We start from the raw sequence: 22,910 nt of genomic DNA, 5'->3' as shown, positions 1-22,910 counted from the left end.
GTCACAGGGGGGCTTCAGGCTGCAGGTGCCTACTGTTGTTGCCCACCTAGATGCGCTCTCTCCTTGGGGTCTGCAACGGTGTTATGGGCTTTTCCAGCGGCCAGGGGTGGGATCACTTATATTTGTCGCTCCGTTGCTGTCGGCACCCACCAAATCTCACTTGTCCTCTATGGGTCGCAGGAGAGCTATTGGCATCTTCTACAGTCTGTGGTTAGTACACTTAGCTATGCTGCTTTTGCCCTGGGGTCTTCCAGCCTTGTGGCTGGCGGCTGGGTGCCTTCTACTGGTGCTGTGCAGAGGCTTTCCCTAAGGCTGCTGTGAGCCTGTAGGGTTTCCCCCTAGGCTACTAAGCTGGGTCTCTGGAACTCTCCACCCATAACCTACTCTTATCTCTTATTGGTGTCTGCTTCTTAAAGAACTTGAAATGACAACTGATGGATTGGGTTTTGGGAATGGGGGATGAAGATGAGAGAGATGTCAGATGAAAGAATTTTTACAGTATATACACAATTGGGTTTGATTTCTTGATGAAAATCATAGATAGCTAAAATTGTGGCTCATTAATTTTTATTTGTTTATGTTACAATGGCAAAATAATTAGTTTCAAAATCATTCTTGATCACTAATTCACTTTTTTCCCCAAAATAATCAAGATAAAAAATTCTGTATCAGTAGTTGTACATTTATTTATTAATCTTTACTTTGCTTTATCATAATGTCTAATCATATAGGAGAGTGTATGTCTCTAAAATACACAGTAAATAATATATTCCTCAGTTTAATTTTAAACATGCTATAGAAGAAATTAAGGAATAATATTACTTATATTATTTCACACTTAATACCCTACAGATGTTCAGTTAAAAAAAAAACAAAAAGAATAAAATCAGATGGATACAGCGAGTTACATTGATTGGTTTTCTCCCTTTCATAGAGTAGTAAAATGAAATGCAGTTTTATTCTGTTGTGTTTATTTTATGTGGCATCATACATTTGTGTATAAAATTTTATCAAGCTTACTTTAGTAGTTTAGTTTTATTTTTCAACTGTAGCTTTTACATGTTGCTTAAACAAAAATAATTCTTACCAACCTGAGTATAATGGATGATTGAGGAACCTGCATCTATGTTAGACAGCTGTCTGAATAATAACTTGAATCCCTAGAAGGGATCTGATCAAGATTACTCACCTGTGCATGCCATGTGATGGTGAGTGTAATTCAATGTAATAAACCATATAGCTGTTTTCTTTTGCCCTCCTAGGCTTCCATACTTCCCTCTCTACATATTTCTAGATAAAGTCCGTATTTTTTTTTAACTAAGACCCAACAAAATTTGTTTTCAGATTGCATGTGCATTTACTATGTCTAGTAGTAAAGTATGCATATCTATAATTATATGTGTAATTATCAACATACAGACAAGTTTGAATGTCATAGCTTAGTGAAAACATTCATTTGTAGGAAAAGAACCATAACTGTTAAAATCACATGAATTTTAAAGCCTCCTTTACTCTTTTGTTTAAAAATAATGTACACTGCATATTAAAAGATAAAAGTAGCCTTTTTACTTAAAATTTCAGTATATTTTTATGTGTATTATATTTTACACCTAATGTTTGTTAGTATTTTAAGTAGATGGTTCATTGAATTGGCCAAGTAATTTTAAAGCTTTACAAGTGTTTTGGCATTTCCTGAGAAAAATCACTGCATATGAATATGTATATATATATATGTTTTATTATATTTGATGTGTTTATGGCCATATAGCCATCATGAACATGTAGCCATCACTGCCTATATATCTTTGGACTTAGGGAAGACATTTTCAAATTTAAATTCACTTTAACAATATACAGTTTTTTATTTGACTTGTTCTTAGATAAACTGGTAACATTTACTAAAATACTAAATTTATTTAAATTAAACTTCATTCGCCCGTTTATTTGGGCCTAACAATGCACTTTCTCTGTATATGAAATAGGTTCTCATTTTTAAAGAGCTTAGACTGATGTTTGAAAGATAGTATTTATATACATGATTAAAGGACAGTATAAGCTAGAATAAGTGAAGTACTCACACCAATACAGTCAAATGTTTACACTATACACAGATAAAGAATATAGCATTATTAGCCAGATTACTTTAGGCACTCATTGAAAGACTGAGAATTCATTCAAAGTATAATGAAGACCTTGGGAGTAGAGAAGAGTGTCAGCTGAGATAAATTCTAAATGTCCTTAAGTTCTTTGATTATATCATTCCCTTTTTAAAGACTTGCCAAGGTATCCTGTGACTGACAATGACCAGGTTATTAACATATTGATTATTTGATGTATAATATATGACCTGGAAGAATCTGGCTTATTTCCAAAAATAATTTCACATAACATTAATTTCTTCTTTGTTGACTGAAAATGCCAGAGTGTTTAGAAAGCCATATGGTCTAGAAAACTGAGCAACAGACTGACAAAAGGGAAGAGGAGAAATTATAACTCTGACTATCCTTAACTTATGCTACCAAGTGGCTTCACTCACTCTTGTGTCACTTTTTAAAATCAAAGGAATCCATGCAAATGTTATTAAATCGTGGGTTCATAAGGACCATAGTGAACTATAACTCCCCTGTACTTTTTCTATTCCTACTTCCAGAATCAGTACCTTTATCATTTCTGTTCTCAGTTTTTCTTTCATAAGTCTAAATCAGAGATTGGCAAACTATGGCCCATAGGCCAAATCCTGTCCACTGACCTGTTCTTTTAAGACCTATGAGCAAAGAATTTTTTTTTTACATTTTTAACGGATTGTAAAACATCAAAACAACAAAAAAATTAAGATAAATGTGTGACAGAGACCATATGTGGTCTACCGAGCCTAGAATATTTATCTGTTCCTTTTCAGGAAAAGTTTAGACCTCTGGTCTACGTGGGGTGAGTGTGAGTATGTTTGTGTGTGCACACAACATATATATGTATGCATACATATATATATTTGCTAATTTAGCAACCTAAACATACTTAGTTCCTCACTATATAAAAAAGACTAGCTTATATTTCATACTGCCACCAATCTACCTCATTTTTGCTAGTTCTGACATTAGTATTAACTCTTACAGTGGTTATATTTGTAGTTTTAAAAACTGTACTTAAACTTCTGTTTCCTGTTTCAGCACCTTTGGGTGGAAATATAGATAGATCTATAGAGATTAGTGGAAATTATCTTGGCTTTTGTCTTGGCTTAGTAATATTTTCTACATTTTGATCACTGAGAGCTAGTACTTTACACCCAGAAGCTAGCACAATGCTTGATCCTTAGTAAGACTCAAATATTTCTTAAGTGTATGTTATATGTATGTGTGTATCGTATGTATGTGTGTGTAGGACAGTTTGTCCCCCTGGGATCCCCACTGTCGTGTTTGCAGAGGCTCATATTACTCTTTGCAGTTGGTGCTGTAATCATAGTATTTCTTACCACATTGCATGTATTTCTTATCTTATTATGTTAAACAAAGTGAACAGAATTTAATAAACTTATTTGTTATTATTTGCTGAAATATCTCTATTTTGTTTTTAAACTCCTGTAGATACTTATGTAAAATATATTTTCCTGTGTGTAAAGTTGAGGTTGTTGTATTGGAGGTGACTTAGGCATCGATTGCAGGGTCAGATTTGGATAACTGAGCTAGAATATGGTATCACTCAGACCCTCAACAAATATTTAAGGAGCCTCTTAATCAATCGAACACTGCTGCAAAGTAGTAATACAGTGGTGAATGAGACAGGCATGGTCGCAGCCCTCGTGGAACTTAGTAGGAGAAACAGGCAAATAAACACTCAAATAACAGTATACATAAGCAAATAAAAATGCAAATTGAGGTAAACAATTTGAAGGAAAAGAAAAAGTTACTTGAGAGAGAAGCAGAGAGTAGGGTTCTAAATCATGATACCCTTTCATATAGACACAGATAATAATGTATAGCAATCTAAGATATTTTCATTCTTCTAGAGCATTCTTCTCAAACGTAAGCATGCATCAGACTCACAGAGAATGTTTGTTGAAACATGGTTTTCTGAGCTTCAGGTTCAAAGTTTTTTATTCACTAGGTCTGAATGGGCATGAGGATTTACATTTCTAATAAATTCCTCGATGATTATGATTCTTCTGTTTGAAGGAACCACACTTCAAGAACCACTGAATCTGTGATAGTGGTTTTCAGCACGTTAGAATCACTTGTAGAACTTTAACAAAATGTTGATGCTTAGTTCCTATTCCTGGAAATGCTGATTTAATTGTGTGAAGATTTGGCTTGACTGTGGGGCTTTTTAAAATAGCCTAGATGATTCTGATGTGCAGCAAGGATTGTAAGCTACCCAGTCAGAATTTGAGTGCGTATATACAGAGTTTCTTAGTGAGGAAGAAAGTACCTAATCATGCACAGTTGTAAGAAGGCATGGAGGAGGTGGGAAAAAGGCTGGAATGGAAAGCTTCAATAAAAATATATACCTGAACTAAGGCCTAAAGGATTATCTGTCAACACCATAAGCTGACAGAGAGAAGAGAGTATGTCAGACAGAAGAAATGGTGATGGCTCACAAGCATGTAGGAGTAGATTTTGTTTCAAAAATAATCTGAGGCGGTAAATCGGTTCCATTTCTGAAATATAACCATTGTGATATTGAGTGCCTTTTATGGCAGAAACAGTGACAACTTATTTTTAATTTACAAATAAATATAAGGATCATCTATACCATATTCAAATAATTTTTTTATTCATTAATATGTTCTATTTAATAGGATGAGAAGAAGAAACCGAAAGACTAGGAGATACGGAGTTTTGGACACTAACATAGAAAACATGGAATTGACACCTTTAGAACAAGATGATGAGGATGATGATAACACATTGTTTGATGCCAATCATCCTCGAAGGTAAGTGTTGAGCAGTTTAATTCCCTAAATCAGGAGGCAAGTCTTTGATAAGTAAATTGAAAAAGTAGAATTTCATTTAACAGTTTTTATCCTAACAGATTTTATTCAGTTCTGTTTAATGAAGTTTTTTTTGCTACCTAACCAACAGCTCACATTCACATTGCTTTGCTAAAATAGACATAAATAATAGAATACCATCCCCAAAAGAACTCTTTGTTGTAGATCTCGTTGCAGAGCTATGTCCTTTTAACTGCTTCCTACTGGTAATGTGTATTAATGGGGTGTGTGTCGTGTGTGTGTGTGTGTGTGTGACAAAGAGAAAAATAGTAGTAAACTTGATTTTATTTTTGCATTCTGGAGATATTTTGATTTTAGTCTGGGTTATTCCATTTCTAAACAGTGCTTCCTGGCAAAATTGTGGGACTGATGGTCCATAGCCAAGTAGTATAGCTATAATGTGTACTCTCAGATCTGTTCTCATTGAGTGTTAAAACCTTTCTCACTTTTATAAGTATTACATAAATATTATTTATAATATATTAATATTAAAATATTAATTTAATTACTATTTAATTTAATATTAAATTAATTAATTTAATAGTAAAAATATATAAATAAAATATAATATATAACAAAGTCTCACTTTTTATATAATTATTATTTTCTTTTATTTTCTGAAAAGGCACCTCTTCTATGCATGCACAGAAAAAGGGAAGACAAAAAAGGAAGTTATTAGCTTAGGAAGTCAGGGTTGTTTCCACAGAGGAAGTGATTTTGAACCCCAGTTAATCTATTTCAAGTGTGCTTGACTAAAGACAGAGGTGTTATAGGCAGAAGCAATTACCCAAAGTTTAGTTGTGAAAGATGATAGTTTGTTTAAGGAATGCGAGCAGCAGAAAATGTCTAGAATACAGCCTGTTGTGTGTGCGCATGTATTCATACATACAAGGTTGAGAGGATCAGCTGTGGCAGGACACAGGGATTCACAAGCTTTTTTGAAGGAAATACAGAGTTTTGTAATCTGTTAAGAAGTTTGTTACTACCCTGCTGTTGTTGGAGAACTATTGATGTCGTTTGTCCAGAGCGTATGAAATTAAATAGTCAGATTTGTGTTGTAGAGTCATACCTCTTGTAGTAGTGGGGAAGGTGGCCCAGGAGAGATGAAGAGGGACAGAACTAGGGAAGGTAGGAAGGGCATAAAGGAGGGGACAGTTTCCATAATATCTAATTACCTGTAGCCATCTTTTATCTTATATCCTGCCTCATCACAGACCTTTCTCCAATATGTATCCCTCTGTTATGCCCCATTTTTCATGAATTTTGCATTCCATTAGGGAGCTAGACATTAATCAGGGTTATACAAAGAGAGAAAGAATAAGTATAGGGTGGTGTGAGAACTTATAATGGGGACATAAAACACTTAATGAAAAACTAATGGTCCAGAAAAGCCTCTCAGAAGTGATATGTAAATTGAAACCTGAAAAATGAGTAGAAATTAGCAAAACAAAAGGTGGCTATAGGGGCAGGGGTTGGATAGAGGACAGCAGTCACAAAGTACCAGAAGAAAAGAGAGTATAAAATATTCAAGGAACTAAAAAAGTTAAATAGGTGCTATATTAATATGCATGAGAATAAATGAATGAGTGAATGAATGATTTTTGAGCTTTGACTGCAAAAGTAGGAGTGATGGGTAAGGCAGAACAAAGAATCAGAAAGGAGATCATGATCCATGTTAATGAGTTAGCAATTATTCTACATGTTATGAAAAGTGGCTTGGAAAAATTTAAGATGGAGGAGCCTAATCGAAGTTGTGTTTTGAAGATTACTCTGCATGGATTGGAGAAGAGTAAGATAAGGAGGAAGATGATCAGGAAGAAGACCAGCTAGCTGGTGCAGGTACATGGGGTGGTCTGTACTAGAGTGACAGCAAGGGAAGTAGAGAGGAGTAAATTATTCAAGCGAATTGTGTTTGGAGAGTAAAGGAGGTAGAAATGGTGATAATAATGGAGAAGCAAATTTCAGGGGTAATGATAATTATCAATGATAATTGATAATGAAATCATCTTGAGTTTTTAGTAGTATGACCCCATTTACTTAAAAAAATCTTTAATATAGAAATGTCTAGATAAAGAGAACAGTAAATTGTTTACTATGCTTACCTATTCATTCATTTATTCATCCGATCAATGAATGATGTAGCACCTGTTTATATAACAACTCTTTAGTGCCACACACTGGTCTCGGTGGTTGGGACACGTTAGAGCAACAAAACAGAAAAGAAAAAAAAAAATCCTGACTTAGTGAAGCTTAGCTTCTAGTGGAGAAAAGGTGAGATTGGGAGGTTGAGAGTTCATTTTCATTTTCACTTTGCCTTCTATATCCTTCTAGGTTGTTTAATTTTTTTTTTTCCATCAAAGAGGATATGTTCATGCATTACTTTAAAACAAACTTTTTTGGAGGGAATAATTTCAAATCTTCAGAGAATTTACAAGAATAAAAATAGTACAAAGAATATCCTATAATTTTTTATCTAGCTTCATCTATTCTTAACGTTTTACTTCATTTGTTCTCCTGTGTGCTCTCTTTGTCTCTCATAATATAGTTATAGAAGACTGCATCTCCTGAATTTTATATTTATCTGATGTTCTGTTGTTTCATTATAATTAGATTCAGGTTGTGCATTCTTAGCTGAAATATACATAGATCATTCTGTCTCCTCACGATATCATATCTGGAGACACACGATGCCCATGATGTTCATCTGTCCTTCATTCGCAGTGGTAATTTGGATGCATCTGTTCAAATTTTGCAATTTCTCTAGTATGTTACTGTTAATTTCCCCCTGGGTTTAGCAGTCATTCATCATGATTCTTTTTTTTTTTTTTCCTGCTTTATCTCCCCAAATCCCCCCTGGTACATAGTTGTATATCTTAGTTGCAGGTCCTTCTAGTTGTGGCATGGGGGACTCCACCTCAGCGTGGCCTGACTAGCGAGCGGTGCCATGTCCGCACCCAGGATCTGAACCAGCGAAACCCTGGGCCGCCACAGCAGAGCGCACGAACTTAACCACTTGGCCATGGCCAGCCCCTGCTCATGATTCTTTCCTGATCTAATCTTCATTATTATAGTTGTAAAATAATGATTTTCCAACTTCAACATTTCCTCTGTATTTACAAATCAGTATTGACATTGTACTGTAAGCAAGAGCCTTCCCTCATTCGTTCTGAATTTATTTATCTGTTTATTTATTGACACCATGGAATCATGATTTTCGCTTTTGTTCAAAGGTTTATAATTCATTGCTGTACTTGCAAGTGGGAGCCTCTTCAAGCTGGCTTCTGTACCCTTGTGACTTAGTCCCATTTTTTTTAAGCACTTCCTTACATTCTGGCCTAACAAGATATTCCAGGCTCATTTTGTATCTACCCTGCCCCAGCCATGGAATCAGCCATTTATCCAAGGAACCTTGGTTCCTTTGAGTGGGCACTAAGTGAGCTGTTTGCTATTGAGGTGTCCTTGCTTCTTGGGCCTTTCAGCAGACAAGTCTATGATATGTCTGCGCATGTATACACACATACCCATATGTATGCATGTTCACAGATATATGCAGATTTTAGGTATTATTACTTCATATCTCCCATTCTGCTGTTCCAGTCTGTCTCCCCTGGTTTCTTTCTTGCCTTCTTCCTTTTCCATAATTGCATTCTCCTTTTTCTGTCATGAGAATGACTCCCAGCAGCATTCTGGCTCTCAGTAACATCAGCACATTTACTCATATGCTCAATCCTATAATAAAATTAATACAGTTTCAGAATTGCTATGCCTGTAACACTAAAATAAACAAACCTACTAAGGAGAGTTTAGGGTTTGTTTGCAGTTTTCTCCTCACAACCCCATCCTGCCCAAGACTAAGAGTAAATATTCAGATATTGTAGGTGATTTGGCTTAGTTCTTTTTCTCCTCCCCTCTTTAGTGTGGTTATAGTAGTCATTTGAAATATAATTTAAGTCATTTGAGTTTGCTTTCTGTTTTAGATTTCTCCTTCCCTTCTCATTTTTATTGTTTTTTTTTTTAATATGAAAGACACTAACATGCTTCCAAAAGTAAAAACCACAAAAGATTTTTTTAAGATATGCACACACATACACTCAGGAAAGTAGCACTTGGGGCCAGCCCCGTCGCTGTGTGGTTAAGTTTGCATGCTCCGCGGTGGCGGCCCAGGGTTCAGATCCTGGGCATGGACATGGCACCGCTCATTAGGCCATGTTGAGGCGGCATCCCACATGCCACAACTAGAAGGACCCGCAACTAAAATATACAACCATGTACTGGGGGGATTTGGGGAAAAAAAGCAGAAAAAAAAAGAAGATTGGCAACAGTTGTTAGCTCAGGTGCCAATCTTTAAAATAAAAAGGAAAAGTAGCACTCTCTCTTTTATCCCTTCCACTCTGTTCTCCCCACCTCACCCCTTGTTAATAATCAGTTTCATTATTTTCTGGTTTATCTTCCCTGTGGTTCTTTTGATAAAATTTGGCAGAAATATGTATTTTTTGTGTTTCTCTTCTTTCTTACACAAGAGGTAAGCATACAGTATATGCTCTTTTATACTTTTTTTGTTGCAGTTAGTAATATCTCCTGTAAGTCATGCTAGATAAGTTCATGGAGATATTTTTCATTTTTTACAGTTGCATAATACTCCATGGTATGTAGATGCCATGGTTTATTCAACTAATTGCCTATGCATTGACATTTAGGTAGTTTTCAATTATTTTGCAATTATAAATTGTACTACAATGAATAACCTCATGTATATGTGTTTTTGTATTGTTGGCGGTGTATTTTCAGAGTAAATTTCTACAAGTGGGATTATGGATCAAAAGCTGTGAAGCCAGTTTTAATCATGAGAATTGGAGATGCCTCTGAGGTATCCCAGTGGACACAGCAAATTAGATGGATTCATTTTTTCATTAGAAGAAATGATAAAATGTCTGTCGTGTGTTCCCAGGCACTCTACTGAGCTCTGGGGATGCAATGGTGAACAAAATTGGACAAAATGCCCAGCCTTGTGTAGTTAACAATTTAGCAGATATTCATAGGCCAGAAATAGAGAACCAACAAGTATTAGCTAGACTTGGGATTCCCCATTATTGTTTTTGACCTTGCCAACATCAGGGTAACACTCTTCTCTAGGCTAGACCTGCTTTTGATAAGGTGGATATTTCAGTACACTAAGAAGCAGGACCAAACAGTTTTTCTATTCTCTTCTTATATTCTTCTTAAAACAAAATTAAACATCATTTAAATAACAGCTACACTGATTCAAGACCTTTGCTGTGATTTTTTTCAAAGTCTGTGCAGATATGGACCCCTTTTTCTGTCTCTCACTTTGGGGAAGGTGGACACATTTCTTTTTTACTAATGGACAGCAGTTTCAAGGAGGTGTGGGTGAGCTGTGTTTATATTCCTCTTACCTTCTGTAGCTTAGAGATTATTTTCTGTGAGGAGATATTCAGTCCAAACTCTCTCACTCCATTTGAAGCTGATTCAATGGGAGGACTCTTTCTGATCTTCTAATGTTGGTGTTAGAGATTAAACATGCATTATGCCATCAATTTATTCAACATTTCAAATTTATCTGTGGAAAAGATGCATATAGATCTTATTGTGAGTCATTTTAATAACAAGTGATAATTATATTTAATGCCATTTGTTTCTCCCAATAAAGGGGAAAAAGTCAATACATATATGGAGAGTATGTTGTAAAGTCTTTTTAGGCCCTGAAAGAGGGCTCTCACCAAGAGCTTCCCAGAACAGCCATATAAATAGTAGAAGAAACCAAGGGAGTTGAGCATAGTGGTAGAGAGAATGTCTTTAGAGAGATAAGTTCAGGGGTCCTGTTATTGAGCCCAGGGGGGAAGCCTGGACTGAGTAGAATAACAACTACAGTAGGAGCGATTGTAATAGTCACTTGTTAGTAAATATCTACTTTCAGTGCAAGATGTACCAGACAATGTGCTAGGCTTCTTACATGTGCTATGAAATCATCAGGACAGTCTGCAAAGTAGTTCCTATGGCTCTTATTTTTTTTTCAAGGAGGTTTTTTTTGCAAAGAAAGATTGGCCCTGAGCTAATATCTGGCGCCAACCTTCCTCTTTTTTTTCCGTCCTCAAAGCCCCAGTGCAGGTCGTATATCCTAGTTGTAAGTCCTTCTAGTTCTTCTGTGTGAGCCGCTGCCACAGCATGGCAACTGACAGACAGGTGGTGTGGTTCCATGACCACCTGGAGGCGAACCCTGGGCTGCCGAAGTGGTGAGACAGAGTGCTGAACTTTAACCACTAGGCCATCAGGGCTGGCTCTTGTTACTCTTATTTTAAACATAGGAAAACTGAGGCTCAGAGACTTTAAGTAATTTAGGCTTCTCTTCCTGCTAGAATCTCATTCCATTTTTTCAAGAATTTGTTTGATTTGTATCTATGAAGAGAATAATTCTATATTCTGTTCATTCTGTCTTCTCTAACCAGAACTTGCTGTTACTCTTTATTTTTCAAATGAGGACCCTAAAAATGAGGAATGTAAATATGATTTGCCTACCTTGCCAACTGCAATGTAGAATCATATTAGTCTACAGTTTAACTGCTGGTAATTCTTGTTGGATCTTCTCTTGCTGATGCTGCTTTCATTGTTTAAATGCTTTCCAAAATTAGTTCCTCTTCATTTTTCAAATTCTGTCCACAAAATAACAGGAAGCAAGCCATTTCCAGAGAGGTAAACGAATTTCCTTGCTTGGAATTTTATCACAAAAACTATCCTTTTGTAGTCAGCTCTTTCTGAGAGGGGTATTTTTATCAAGGCTTTTAATACATCAAAATTTTAATGATTGTTCTTGGTAGTTGGGATTTGGGGTAATTATTTTCACTGTTTCTTTGTATTAGATTGAACCATATGAAACTGCTGATATATGGTTTAATCTTAATTTCCTAAAAGAAATGTATTATTTCATTTAACAGATGTCACAGCCAGGGCCAACTCCAGGCACAGTACATCAGGGCCCTGGCTCCTCTCCTCCGTGATCCCCTTGGTTCTGCCCATCTTCATGTGTTGGCCTCATTTTTAGGCTGATAATAGGATGGTGCCAGCAGTTCCTATAATCACACTCAGAATGGTAACTTTCGACTAGCTCTCTTATGTGTCTTTCTTAGGATTGAGAAAAGTTTCCTTAGAAACTTACAACAAAGTTGTTTTTTGTTTTTGTTTTTATTTTCCATATCATTGGTCATGTAATCATTCCTAAACTAAACCCTGGGAAGAAAAATGGAAGTACCATGATTAGCTCAGATTAAGTCCCCATTCGGGGTCGAATGGATATTGAAGAGTTAACCACCATTACCATTATATCTAGTAATTTAAGCGTTGAAGTTAGTACAGTCAAATTGGGAAAATTTGTTGGTATGTGGAAAAAAGTAACTTGAGCAGCATGGATAATATAACTTCACTTATATTTGCTATTGATATCCTAATTTTGTATATTAGAAGGAATTTCTTTTGTTTAATTACTGAAACATTTTGCACAGAGGAATTATAAAAACTGAAAAATGATTATTAATTCTTTAACTATTGTGTAGGATGTTTCAGTCCTTTCAGATAGAAAAACTAATGGGGAATCACAGAGAGCACATACTGACTAAAAATTACCTTCATTTTTCTCAAAGAAAAATATTGGAAACAAATACTCATGACTAGTCTCAAAAATGCAGTTTGAAACAGTGTTTTACAACACAAAACAAATGGGAGCAATATTTTCTTGCTATTCTGTTTGATTTCTACTGAAGAGTAAAATTATTATTATTATTTTATAATAATATACACTAAAGGACATTTTGACAATCTTGGTAGCAGCTTTTAAAAGCTAGTACTTCTGTCACTTCAAGGCTATTCTAGTAATTTTTGCCAAGTATGTAATTTTAAAAAGTGCTAAATTTCCTTTTTAGTTACTTCTGTTCTGCTTCATTAAATTTAATGTCTTGTATGTGTTCATTACATTTGTGCTCAGTGTTACTTGGCTACAAAATATATTCTGGTTATTAACGTCAGCGTATCAGAATCAGAAAGCAGGTTTGATATAAGCGTTTATCTAGAAACCCTCATTAAGAAGACCTTATTCAGTTATCAATTTGAAAATAGTTCTAATTTCTAAAACACTGCTTTCAATGTAGAGCACAATGTATTATCAGAATAAATACTAAGGTTATTCACAGTAAATAGAATATAGGAATGTATCAAAGCACTAATGTTTATTTGGGATAGAAATTGGTATTTTAGGATGTCCAGTGGTGTGTTACTAATAAAATAGTCTGTACTTTATCCACTTAAAGGGAACTATGCTGTCTTTGTCATTACTTAAACAAGTAATAAAAGAGAACCTTCATGTAGGGTTTTTTCTGCATGCTTTACTTTTATGTGGACCTTGACTCAGAAGAAAATTTGCTTTGCTCCATTGAAAAGTAGACATCACAAAAATTATTAGTTAAGAGCATGAATCATTTATATATTATTTTAACAAATGTTATGTAACATTAGATTCTATTTGGTAATGCTATTTTCTCATGTCACTGTGTGGTCTAGAGTTGCCCTGTCTAATTTGATAGCCACTAGCCGTATGTGGCTCTTGAACATTTGAAATGTGACACATGTGACTGAGGAACTGAATTTTTAATTTTATTTAATTTTAACTAAATGAAAGTTTAAATTTCCAAAGGTGGCTAGTGACTACTGTGTTAGACAGCACAGACCTGGACCAAAAGTGTTTGATTGATCTCGTTTAAACTAATTCTATTAAATGAAAACTCCTATAGAACAGTTGCATCACAAATTTCTGTTCATATAGCATTTGATCCATTTAATAAATTGCTTACTGCTTTGATTCAGGATTTATATTTCGCTGTGATTGTTTGGATTACAGACTGTCTAAGGTATATAGTGGGATAGATGGACATAGGAGGTGAAGCATAACCACCGATAAGGTCGACTTATGTGAATGGGGTTGAGGAAAATACAGGGACAAGGACATCAAGGTGTTGGACAGGAAAAGTCCTAAACACAATTGTAAGGCATTAACCTTTCTCAGCCCTCTCAGATAATATTCATTCTCTAAAATCCACTGACATATCTTCTTTAAAAGGAACTGGGAGAAAAAAATTTTCAGGAATCTAATATTTGCAAATTTATTTAAATAAAGAGTAACAATATTCTTGACTGTACTAGGACACTTTTTCCTTTCAAACTTGATTTGGATTTGTAGCCATTTTGCTAGTTTAAGATTTTCTGAGTTAGCTTTTAAGTTGTCCTTGCAAATAATGTCTATTTTTTTATTATTGTATAATGTGTAGAGACAGTATTCTTGTGGCTTGAAAAATACTCTGAGGTTTCCATAAAATTTATTGATACTACGCACTTGTTTTATCTCATAGAAAAGCATGATAATTTTTTTATTGTAATAATTATATGTAACGTGAGATATACCCTCTTAAATTTTTAGGTGCACTGTACGGTATTGTTAACCATAGGCACAAAGTTGTACAACAGATCTTGAGAACTTACTCATCTTTCATAGCTGACACCTTATACCCATTGAATAGAAATTCCCCATTTTCCTCTCCCCTCACCCTGGGCAACCACCATTCTACTCTCTGCTTCTGTAAGTTTGACTGTGTTTTACTACAGGTAGTAGAGAACCTAGAATTACAGTGACTGAAAAGTTTTTCTCACATCATAAGAAGTCTGCAGTAGTTGGCTGCTGGTATTGATTCAGTGGTTGTTTGATGACAGGGTCTACATTTATGCACTTTTCTTGAACCTTTCCTCTTGCTTGTCTTATCCTGGTTATATGGCTGCTGTAGTTTCAACCATTACATCTGTATTCCAGGTGACAAGATAGTGGAGGCAAGAACACACCACATCTGTCTCTTTATCAGGAAATCAAAATTTCTCAGATCTGTCTCTTCCTCCCAACAGATTTACCCCCCTTCACTCACACACACAAAAATCAGTATTTGTATTAGCAAACAAAAAGGAGAGAACAAATGTTGAATAGACAACTTATAATATGTCATCTTGACTATTCAAAGTATTTTCTGAAGGTTCAATCTGGCACCTGGCAAGAGAGAAATGTTTGGGTTTGGGCACTCACTGAATGAAGGCTTGAAGTCTGAGGAATTATTGTTTATGAGTAGCAGTTTTGCAGAGAAGTGAGAGGTATCCAGGACAGTAGGATTATAGGGTAAAGCATAGAGCATGCCAAAAGTTTGCTGCTGCTGCTTTGTTTATTTGTTTTTAGGAGTAGGAATCTATTGTCATAACCAGAGTAGTTTTTTTAGTACAGTGGGAATTCTGTAAATGGCAGAACAATAGAGCATTTGACGTCTGATTTAATCATTAGATTGGAATGACTAAGTGCTCATGTATGAGAAGTATTGTGGTAAAATAAATAGCACCAGAATATGATTATATAAACTCAAGTGCTTCTTGAGCTTCTGTCGTTGATAATTGCATAACCTTACTTCACTCCATTGTGTCTTGACTCTTCCTCCATACCAAGTCACCTGACAAATAATGTGGTTCCACTGCATCTCCAAACTTGTTCCCAGCTTTGGGCCTCCATAGGTTGTGTTTTCACCATGAAGACTTCCATGAAAAGATGTCCTTAATCTTCTCTTGGAAACTGTTTTAACCCCCTATTGAGAAAAAGGACTTCAGAGCATCCAGTAAATAACTGACCGAGATGGTACTAGAATTCAGACTTCCTTTCTTAGGCCAAATTTTTTTGTTCTCTGGATGATTTCCATGCTTTATTTGTAGTTCTGTAATAAGAGAGCAGGGAATTATGTTTTATTTTTCTTCTTTTTTCTTTTTTGTCATCAGCATTCTTCCCAGTATCAAGCAGTTTTCCTGGCAGATAATAAAAACTCAATATATGTTTGGTGATTAATGAATGAATGTCCTTTTTTAAAAAATGTAGTTAGCTGTAAAACTTAGTAGCACAAACAACCCAAAATGTTGCATACCCTATTTTAAATACTTTGGAATCCATCAAGGCATTAAATATTCTGGTTACCAATGTCTGCTTTCATGTGAGACTATACATTTAAAATAGATTTGTCTGTACTGGTTCTATGTGTCATTACCACAGAATGTGGGTGAATGAGGATATAACATTCTTAATAATTTTTAGATCTTAAATTCTAATGGCGAAAACTTGAACTTGTCAGTTTCAGTAGTTATTTCCAATTTAAACATTGTGAATTCAAGATTTAAATGTCATTAAGTAAAGATTCTCCACACTCCTTTCCCACCTCCTTCACTCCAGGTTGGTCGGAGTTCCATAGAGATTTATACCATTATTCATTTAATCTAAGACACTATTAATTTTAAACTGTAGTACTAAGAAAAAAAAACACTGTCAATTTAATTACGAAATAGTGTGATACTTTTACATAAGAGAAGAATCATGTACACCAGCGTCTCAGTACTTTACAGTTTTCATCCCTTCTAAAGAAGAATTTGGCGACTTCTTCTGCCTTCAGATGCATTTCTTGGTGTATAATAGTTTCTCAAAACAGAAATTAGCAAAGTTTCATCTACCTGAGACATCTTCCCATTTTAAAAGACATGGTTGTTTCTTTGCAAAAATATGGAACAAGACCATGTTCCAGTGATAAACATTTGTTTCACTGATACCAAATTATAACCTAGTATACTCTTTCATCTCTTTCTACATATACAATAACTTTTGCTTCAGTGATGATGCATGATGTTATCTTTTTTGAAGTATTTTAAACATCATGAAACTCATTCTTTTTTTCTTTTTTTTTAATTTTTAAAGATTTTATTTTTCCTTTTTCTCCCCAAAGCCCCCTGGTACATAGTTGTGCATTTTTCGTTTGTGGGTCCTTCTAGTTGTGGCATGTGGGATGCTGCCTCAGCATGGCTTGACAAGCGGTGCCATGTCCGCGCCCAGGATTTGAACCGGCGAAACCTTGGGCTGCCAAAGTGGAGCATGTGAACTTAACCACTCGCCCACGGGGCCGGCCCCTGAAACTCATTCTTTATAATACCAGACATGCATATAATTCAGTTGAAGTGACAACAATACAAATAGCTTTGATCAACTTCATGCACATGTAGACAATGGCAACTACGTAAGAACTACCACTTATCTGACAGCAATTCTAAGATGCCTGCCATCAACTGGAAGATGCATCCCAAGTTCAGAGATGTTAAAATATGAAAAATGGCTGTTTTAGAAACTATAAAATATGGTCCTGTCTATAGGGGTACACTTACAGTCTTGCTTGGGTTTGGGGCTTTAGCCTCTATCTCTCCTACTTCTGCCAAAAGAGCTTCTTAACAGGTCCACACAGATTATACTGTGTACCCTTGGTTCTGTCTCCAAGCTTCTTTGAGTCTGCCAGTCTACCTTCTACAACTTCTATATCACCTCTCCAGGTAGTAGGAATGCTTGATTATTTTCCCCATGCCATGCGTAAGCTCCACATGTTTCAAACTGCTGTGGGATCACTGAGAAACTGAGTTAGGGATAAAAACATAGGAGATTTCACTGAAGAGGTGATACTTGAGTTGTAGTTATTTTAAAAAATATGTAAGATATTCAAATAAGAGCCTTATGAAAGGGGTGAAAGTTGCATTTCAGGCAGAGTTTAAAGCATGAGCCAAGGGATGACCCCGTATGAGAGTGTGTGCATGTTGTGAGCCTCTGTAGAACACAAGATATGTACTAGGGTTGTGATAAATCAGTCAGATTTGGGACAAAACCTAAAAAGATATATTTTTAAAAAACATATTAAGGATTTAGATTTTATTAGTTGTGAAAATAGTCATAAATCATCAATGACTGTGGAGTGAAGGAGTGATACCATGACATTTATGTTCTAGGAAGATGATTCTAGTGACCTTGTGAAAGGTGAATTACAGTTGGGAAGAAACTAAGGTCATATATTTTGGAGCTGTTTCACTTGTTCAGATGAGAGGTGTCAAAGCAGAAGCAAAAGCTAGTTTAGGAGGGTAAGGAAATAAAAAACTTTGACAAGATAGTAGTGCTCAGCAGAATGCAGGGCATGAGAAGTAGTCAGAGAGGACCTGAGTGCTTCTACTGGAATGATGACTAGGTAGATGACGTTATCATTATTTGAGTTAAAAGCATACAGAGGAAGACCAGGTTTAAGTCTGGAAGATGATGGGTTTGATTCTTGATAGGTTAAAAATATTTCCTATGGGCATAGGAGAAAGAACATCTTCAGTACTGTTTAGTCTGTAGTTTAGTCATGCCAGGGAGAGATTAGGGAGTGGTGCTTCCATGTAGCACATAGTAGATGTTAGGATGACAACATCTGGGTGGAATTCTGAGAAAATCCCAACTCAAGGAATGCAATCCTTTAAGAGAGAAAGTTATACACTCTCGAAAAATACAAATAGATTCAAGAAAATGTTGGACATATGTGGTATAATATATCATAATAGACAACTATGCATATTCACATATGTTTTGAGGTTGATTATGAATCTCAAAATGCATTTCTGAAACTCCATTAAGAGATTCTTCATATACTAGGTACTTCTTGATCACAAAACATCTTATGGTGCCAGTGCTAAATGTTCCTTAGATTCTCATAAGTGGTCCAAGTTCAAAAAGCTATTTAATGATAGAGTTGGGGTTAGGTACCTGCCGTTTTGTGTTCTTACTCTCCTAAATGAAACTGCAATCTTGATTTCACTGATTGATTTTTTTCATAATCCACAAATTCATTTATTAAAATGATCAAGAGTTTCAAGCATGCAAAGGACGAGGGTTGTGTAAAACGATGACGAAGTATTACATTGTTTTTTAGTAACCTTCAATATCTTTTTTTAAAAGCTTCAGTTTACACTTAAATTAAAACATATTAGAATCTTATTAGCTTATTGTAATCTCATAATCATTTAAAGATCTATTATAGATTGCTTACTAAAGATTTGGATAAAACACTAAGATGTAAGAGAGTATTACTCATTCTCACATATATCTCCAATGAAGTTCTAAATGTTAATGATGATTATAAAGGGAGTTTTAAGTTAATAAAATCGGCACATCTTTGGCTGTTCTTTTAGTTTGACCAAATGCTTTTGGTTGTAATGGCTCTAAGTAGCAGAAGTTTTTGGGAAGCTGTCATTTGGATTAAGTACCAGTAAAGCCTGATGTGTGATGAGAGTTAAGGTCTATAAATATGTTTGTGATGAAAGTGTAACCTCATATTACCATAAACTAGTCAACAAGGTAAGAAAATGGGCAATCTTACCCCATTGTATATGTTATGGAAAACCTTATCTTCTGTATGATACATTTTGTAACTGTATCATAAGTACTAAAAACATTTTTTTGTTTCATGGAGTATACTTCCGGGCCTGCAAATTCAATTAATCCTCATTTCTGAAGGTGTAGAAATATCAGTTAAGAATTGTATTTACAGAAACTATAGAAACAATAACTATATTGTATATTTAAGTCAATTAAAGTCATTTATGAACATTATATGAGGCTATAATTTTAGTGTGACTATGAAATAGACTTTAATTACCCACACTAGTTATATATAAATTCCCTTTTAACAAATTAGAATTATAATTCAAAAGATAGTATCTGATATAATTAATATAAGCAAAGTAATCATGTGTTTTATCAGTGCCATTCATTATAATGCCCTTAGATTAAATACTTTCATTATCTTCCTGCCACTCCAAATCTTTGGGAATATTTTAAAATGTGTTTAAATTTGTTCTGGGTTGAGCATTTATAGTATTTTTTTCCTTGCAGATAAGAATGTGCCTTTTGGTGAGAGGACTTCATCTTTCTACAATGAAGAGAGAATTTCTATGTTTAAGGAATAAGAAGCCACTTTATCAATGGGGGGGGGGTATTTAAGTTACATATATTATGACAACCTTTAATTTGTTGTTGAAGTAAATACTGTATCATTTTGTTATGTCTTTGTATGTATAGAAGTGCTCTTAATGGGCTCAGAGTTCTTGGAAGTAAACTATACTATAATAGAAACCTGTTTGAAAGTTACTTTAAAGCAAGATCTTTTCTGATCAGTTTTTGCTTATTGCTTACCATGTTATTGTAAACTGTTTTACCCATTAATCAGTTAATGTTATTTTTGGGGGAATTTTTTGCTGGTTAATTATTTTTTGCTGGAAATGTAAGTCCCAACAACCAACTGGTATGTAAAAATAATTTAAAAATTTCTTTAAAAGGATATGTTTCCCATTTTTGTGGGGAAAAGAAGCCAAATTTACTACTTTGTGTTTAGGTTTTTTAAATATTAATAAATGTCTGAGTTGTGTGCAAAACAATAAATATGATTTACAATTCTTTTAAAGTGTTACAGACAGAATATGTTTACAAAATAAACCCAAAGACTATAGAATTGTATATTAACATGTATTTTATATAATTTCTAGAAAAATCTGTCAAAAAAAGGTTATTGTATTTTAGCAACTTCCTTGCTAAATTGAGATATCTACTTTGATTAGATATTTCAGAAACAGTGAATTTTAAAGCCATTTTATTTATTTACAGTATTGTGAGAGATAGAAATAATGGCAAAATGTACTGGTCATATTATGGTGTAGGAGAGTAAAGAATTAAAGTAAGTGCATAGACTTTGGAGGCAGATAGACCTGGATACAGAGACTAACTTCATTATCTCTGAACAAATTATTTAACCCCATTGAGCTTCAATTTTTCGTGTTCTAAAAGTTAGAGAAGAGCCTATAGGAAAAGCATGGGTCACAAATTCAGTTGCTTACAGGGGCCAGGTAGGTAACTTAAATGTGTGTATGTCAGTCAGGATAGGCTAGGTCATAGAGAAGTAACAGATGGTCCCCAAATCACACTGGGTTACAACAAAGATTTGTTTCTCACTCATGCTGCCCATTTGTTATGGACTGTGATTCTGCTCTTCATTGTCTTTTCTCCAGGGCCAAGGCTGATGGAGAAATCTCTGCTTGGAATATTGCCTTATTAGCTAAATGAAAAGACATGGTGAACTGCATGCTAGTTCATAAGCTCTGCCCTAAAGTGATATATTTCATTTCCATCTACATTTTATTGGCCAAAACAAATCCTAAGGCCACTCCAGAGTTCGACAAGACAAGGATAGGTAATTCTCTAGCAAGGAGGCAAGTTGGAGTATTTGGCCACCCAAAATGCCAACTTAGTTTTACCTATATGCTGACTGGCTTACCACATTGAGTCACGGCCCCCTGATGTCAGTATATTTATGTATATTGTGTAAGCAGGGATTAAGGTGAAAATACATTTCCTCTTCTAAAGGGATTAGCCTCCGTTCAGCTCCCACTGATAGTTACTATGAGGAAATACTTGCCCATTGTTGCTAATTCTTTTAATTTCCAAGAGAAGCCAAGACTCCAGATGTCTTATATAAAGTTTCCTCATTTTAAACTGTTATTAAAGCAGAACACATTTTTGGATTAAATTTAGCCTCATACCTACTATTTTTTAATATTTGAAAATCATATTCTATTGTATCTTAGAAATAGTGATAATTCATTTAATAACTGCTGCTATTTATAAGCTGACTTTTGCATTAAAACTAAATGGAGGTAATAACCAAATCTGCCAGTGAAGAATAATTCTAATTATTAAGATAACGTAAAGTAATAATTTTCATAAATGATGTCCAAGTTGGTTTTAAAGGATATGTTACCAAAATGTTTTAAGTAGTGGCAGAAACTTTATTAGAAATATACAATTTCTCTAGGTGACTACTTTAAAAAGAATATCCTTCAACTGAATATGGAAATTCTGGCATGTTTGTTAAAAATGCTTGTATTTTGGGGCTGGCCCATGGCCGAGTGGTTAAGTTCACGTGCTCCGCTTCAGTGACTCAGGCTTTCGACGGTTCGAATCCCGGCGTGGACATGGTACCACTCGTCAGGCCATGCTGAGGCGGCGTCCCACATGCCACAACTAGAGGGACTCACAACTAAAATATACAACTACGTACTGGGGGATTTGGGGAGAAAAAGCAGAAAAAAAAATGCTTGTATTTTATTACTTTCATATAATCATTCCTGAATTGTGAATCAAACTGTTATAATCATCATAATAAGCCACACTTTGATTAAAGTGCCAGATAGTACACCAAATTTTAGCTTCATTAGATAATGTAATAAGCATGCTGATGAAATGATTAGACTTTTCACCTACAAAGCTATATGTACATTATAAAATATCTTAGATGTAGTGAAAACACGTTACTATTCTCCTTTCCATTTTGTCCTTCTTTTTGGCTGGTTTAATGGTACGAGCCTCACCTAGGAATTAGAGATCAATGGAGAATTGTGTTTATAGCTCAGGAGGAGAGTAAATGGAGAGAAAAGATAGGTTTGGAGAATTTACACATGTTCTACACTAAACTGGAAGCTTCTGATCAACCACTGTGTGGGGCTAGAAAATCAATGTGCTTCTTTCTGCATAATTTCCCGTTATTATCAGGTCGGTAACCACTACTATGAAAACAAACCCTTGGGCTGGAGACTCAACCTGCACCTTGTCAGATTATAGCTGATTTGGGGTTTAGTTGCCTTACCAAGGATATAATCTATTACCTTTGATCACTTGTCCTCTCTTTTATTTTATTTTTTTTTCTTTTGCTACTTCAGTTTAAATTTTATTCATTTTCACTTGTTCAGTATAGTTTTGCCTAATTTGCTTTTCAAAGTGAAGCAATAAAGGAAAGATAGTATTTTTCTCTCATGTTGGGAGGGAAAAAGACTTTATAAGAAAAATGACTGAAGGAATGAGTGTAGTAAAATAATCCATTCCATAAACATGGGTGATGGGAATATTTGTTTCCCTGCATACTCTACTGGCTACCTCACCACTTTCAAGGATGGCTTTCATAAA

The 22,910-nt window shown here is 35.0% G+C and overlaps 1 protein-coding gene across 2 annotated transcripts in view; it reads left to right on the top strand.

The window, feature by feature from the left end:
* The window catches only part of FAM174A (family with sequence similarity 174 member A), a 44,130-nt gene extending 23,794 nt beyond the window's left edge, over nt 1-20,336 (top strand). The window contains exons 2-3 of one of the 2 annotated variants that reach the window (XM_070569598.1): nt 4,793-4,927; nt 19,791-20,336. In XM_070569598.1, the coding sequence (XP_070425699.1) occupies nt 4,793-4,927; nt 19,791-19,794 (139 nt within the window). In that variant the 3' untranslated portion in view covers nt 19,795-20,336. Of the gene's footprint in view, nt 1-4,792; nt 4,932-19,790 lie in introns of those variants that run through there. The other variant, XM_070569599.1, reaches the window with a different exon arrangement.
* Nucleotides 20,337-22,910: the final 2,574 nt, after the last annotated feature.

This window comes from Equus przewalskii, chromosome 13, assembly GCF_037783145.1.
Source record: "Equus przewalskii isolate Varuska chromosome 13, EquPr2, whole genome shotgun sequence".
NCBI classification, from domain to species: Eukaryota; Metazoa; Chordata; class Mammalia; order Perissodactyla; family Equidae; genus Equus; species Equus przewalskii.
Note: the sequence above shows the minus strand (reverse complement) of the source record. Positions and strands in the feature narration are given on the sequence as shown.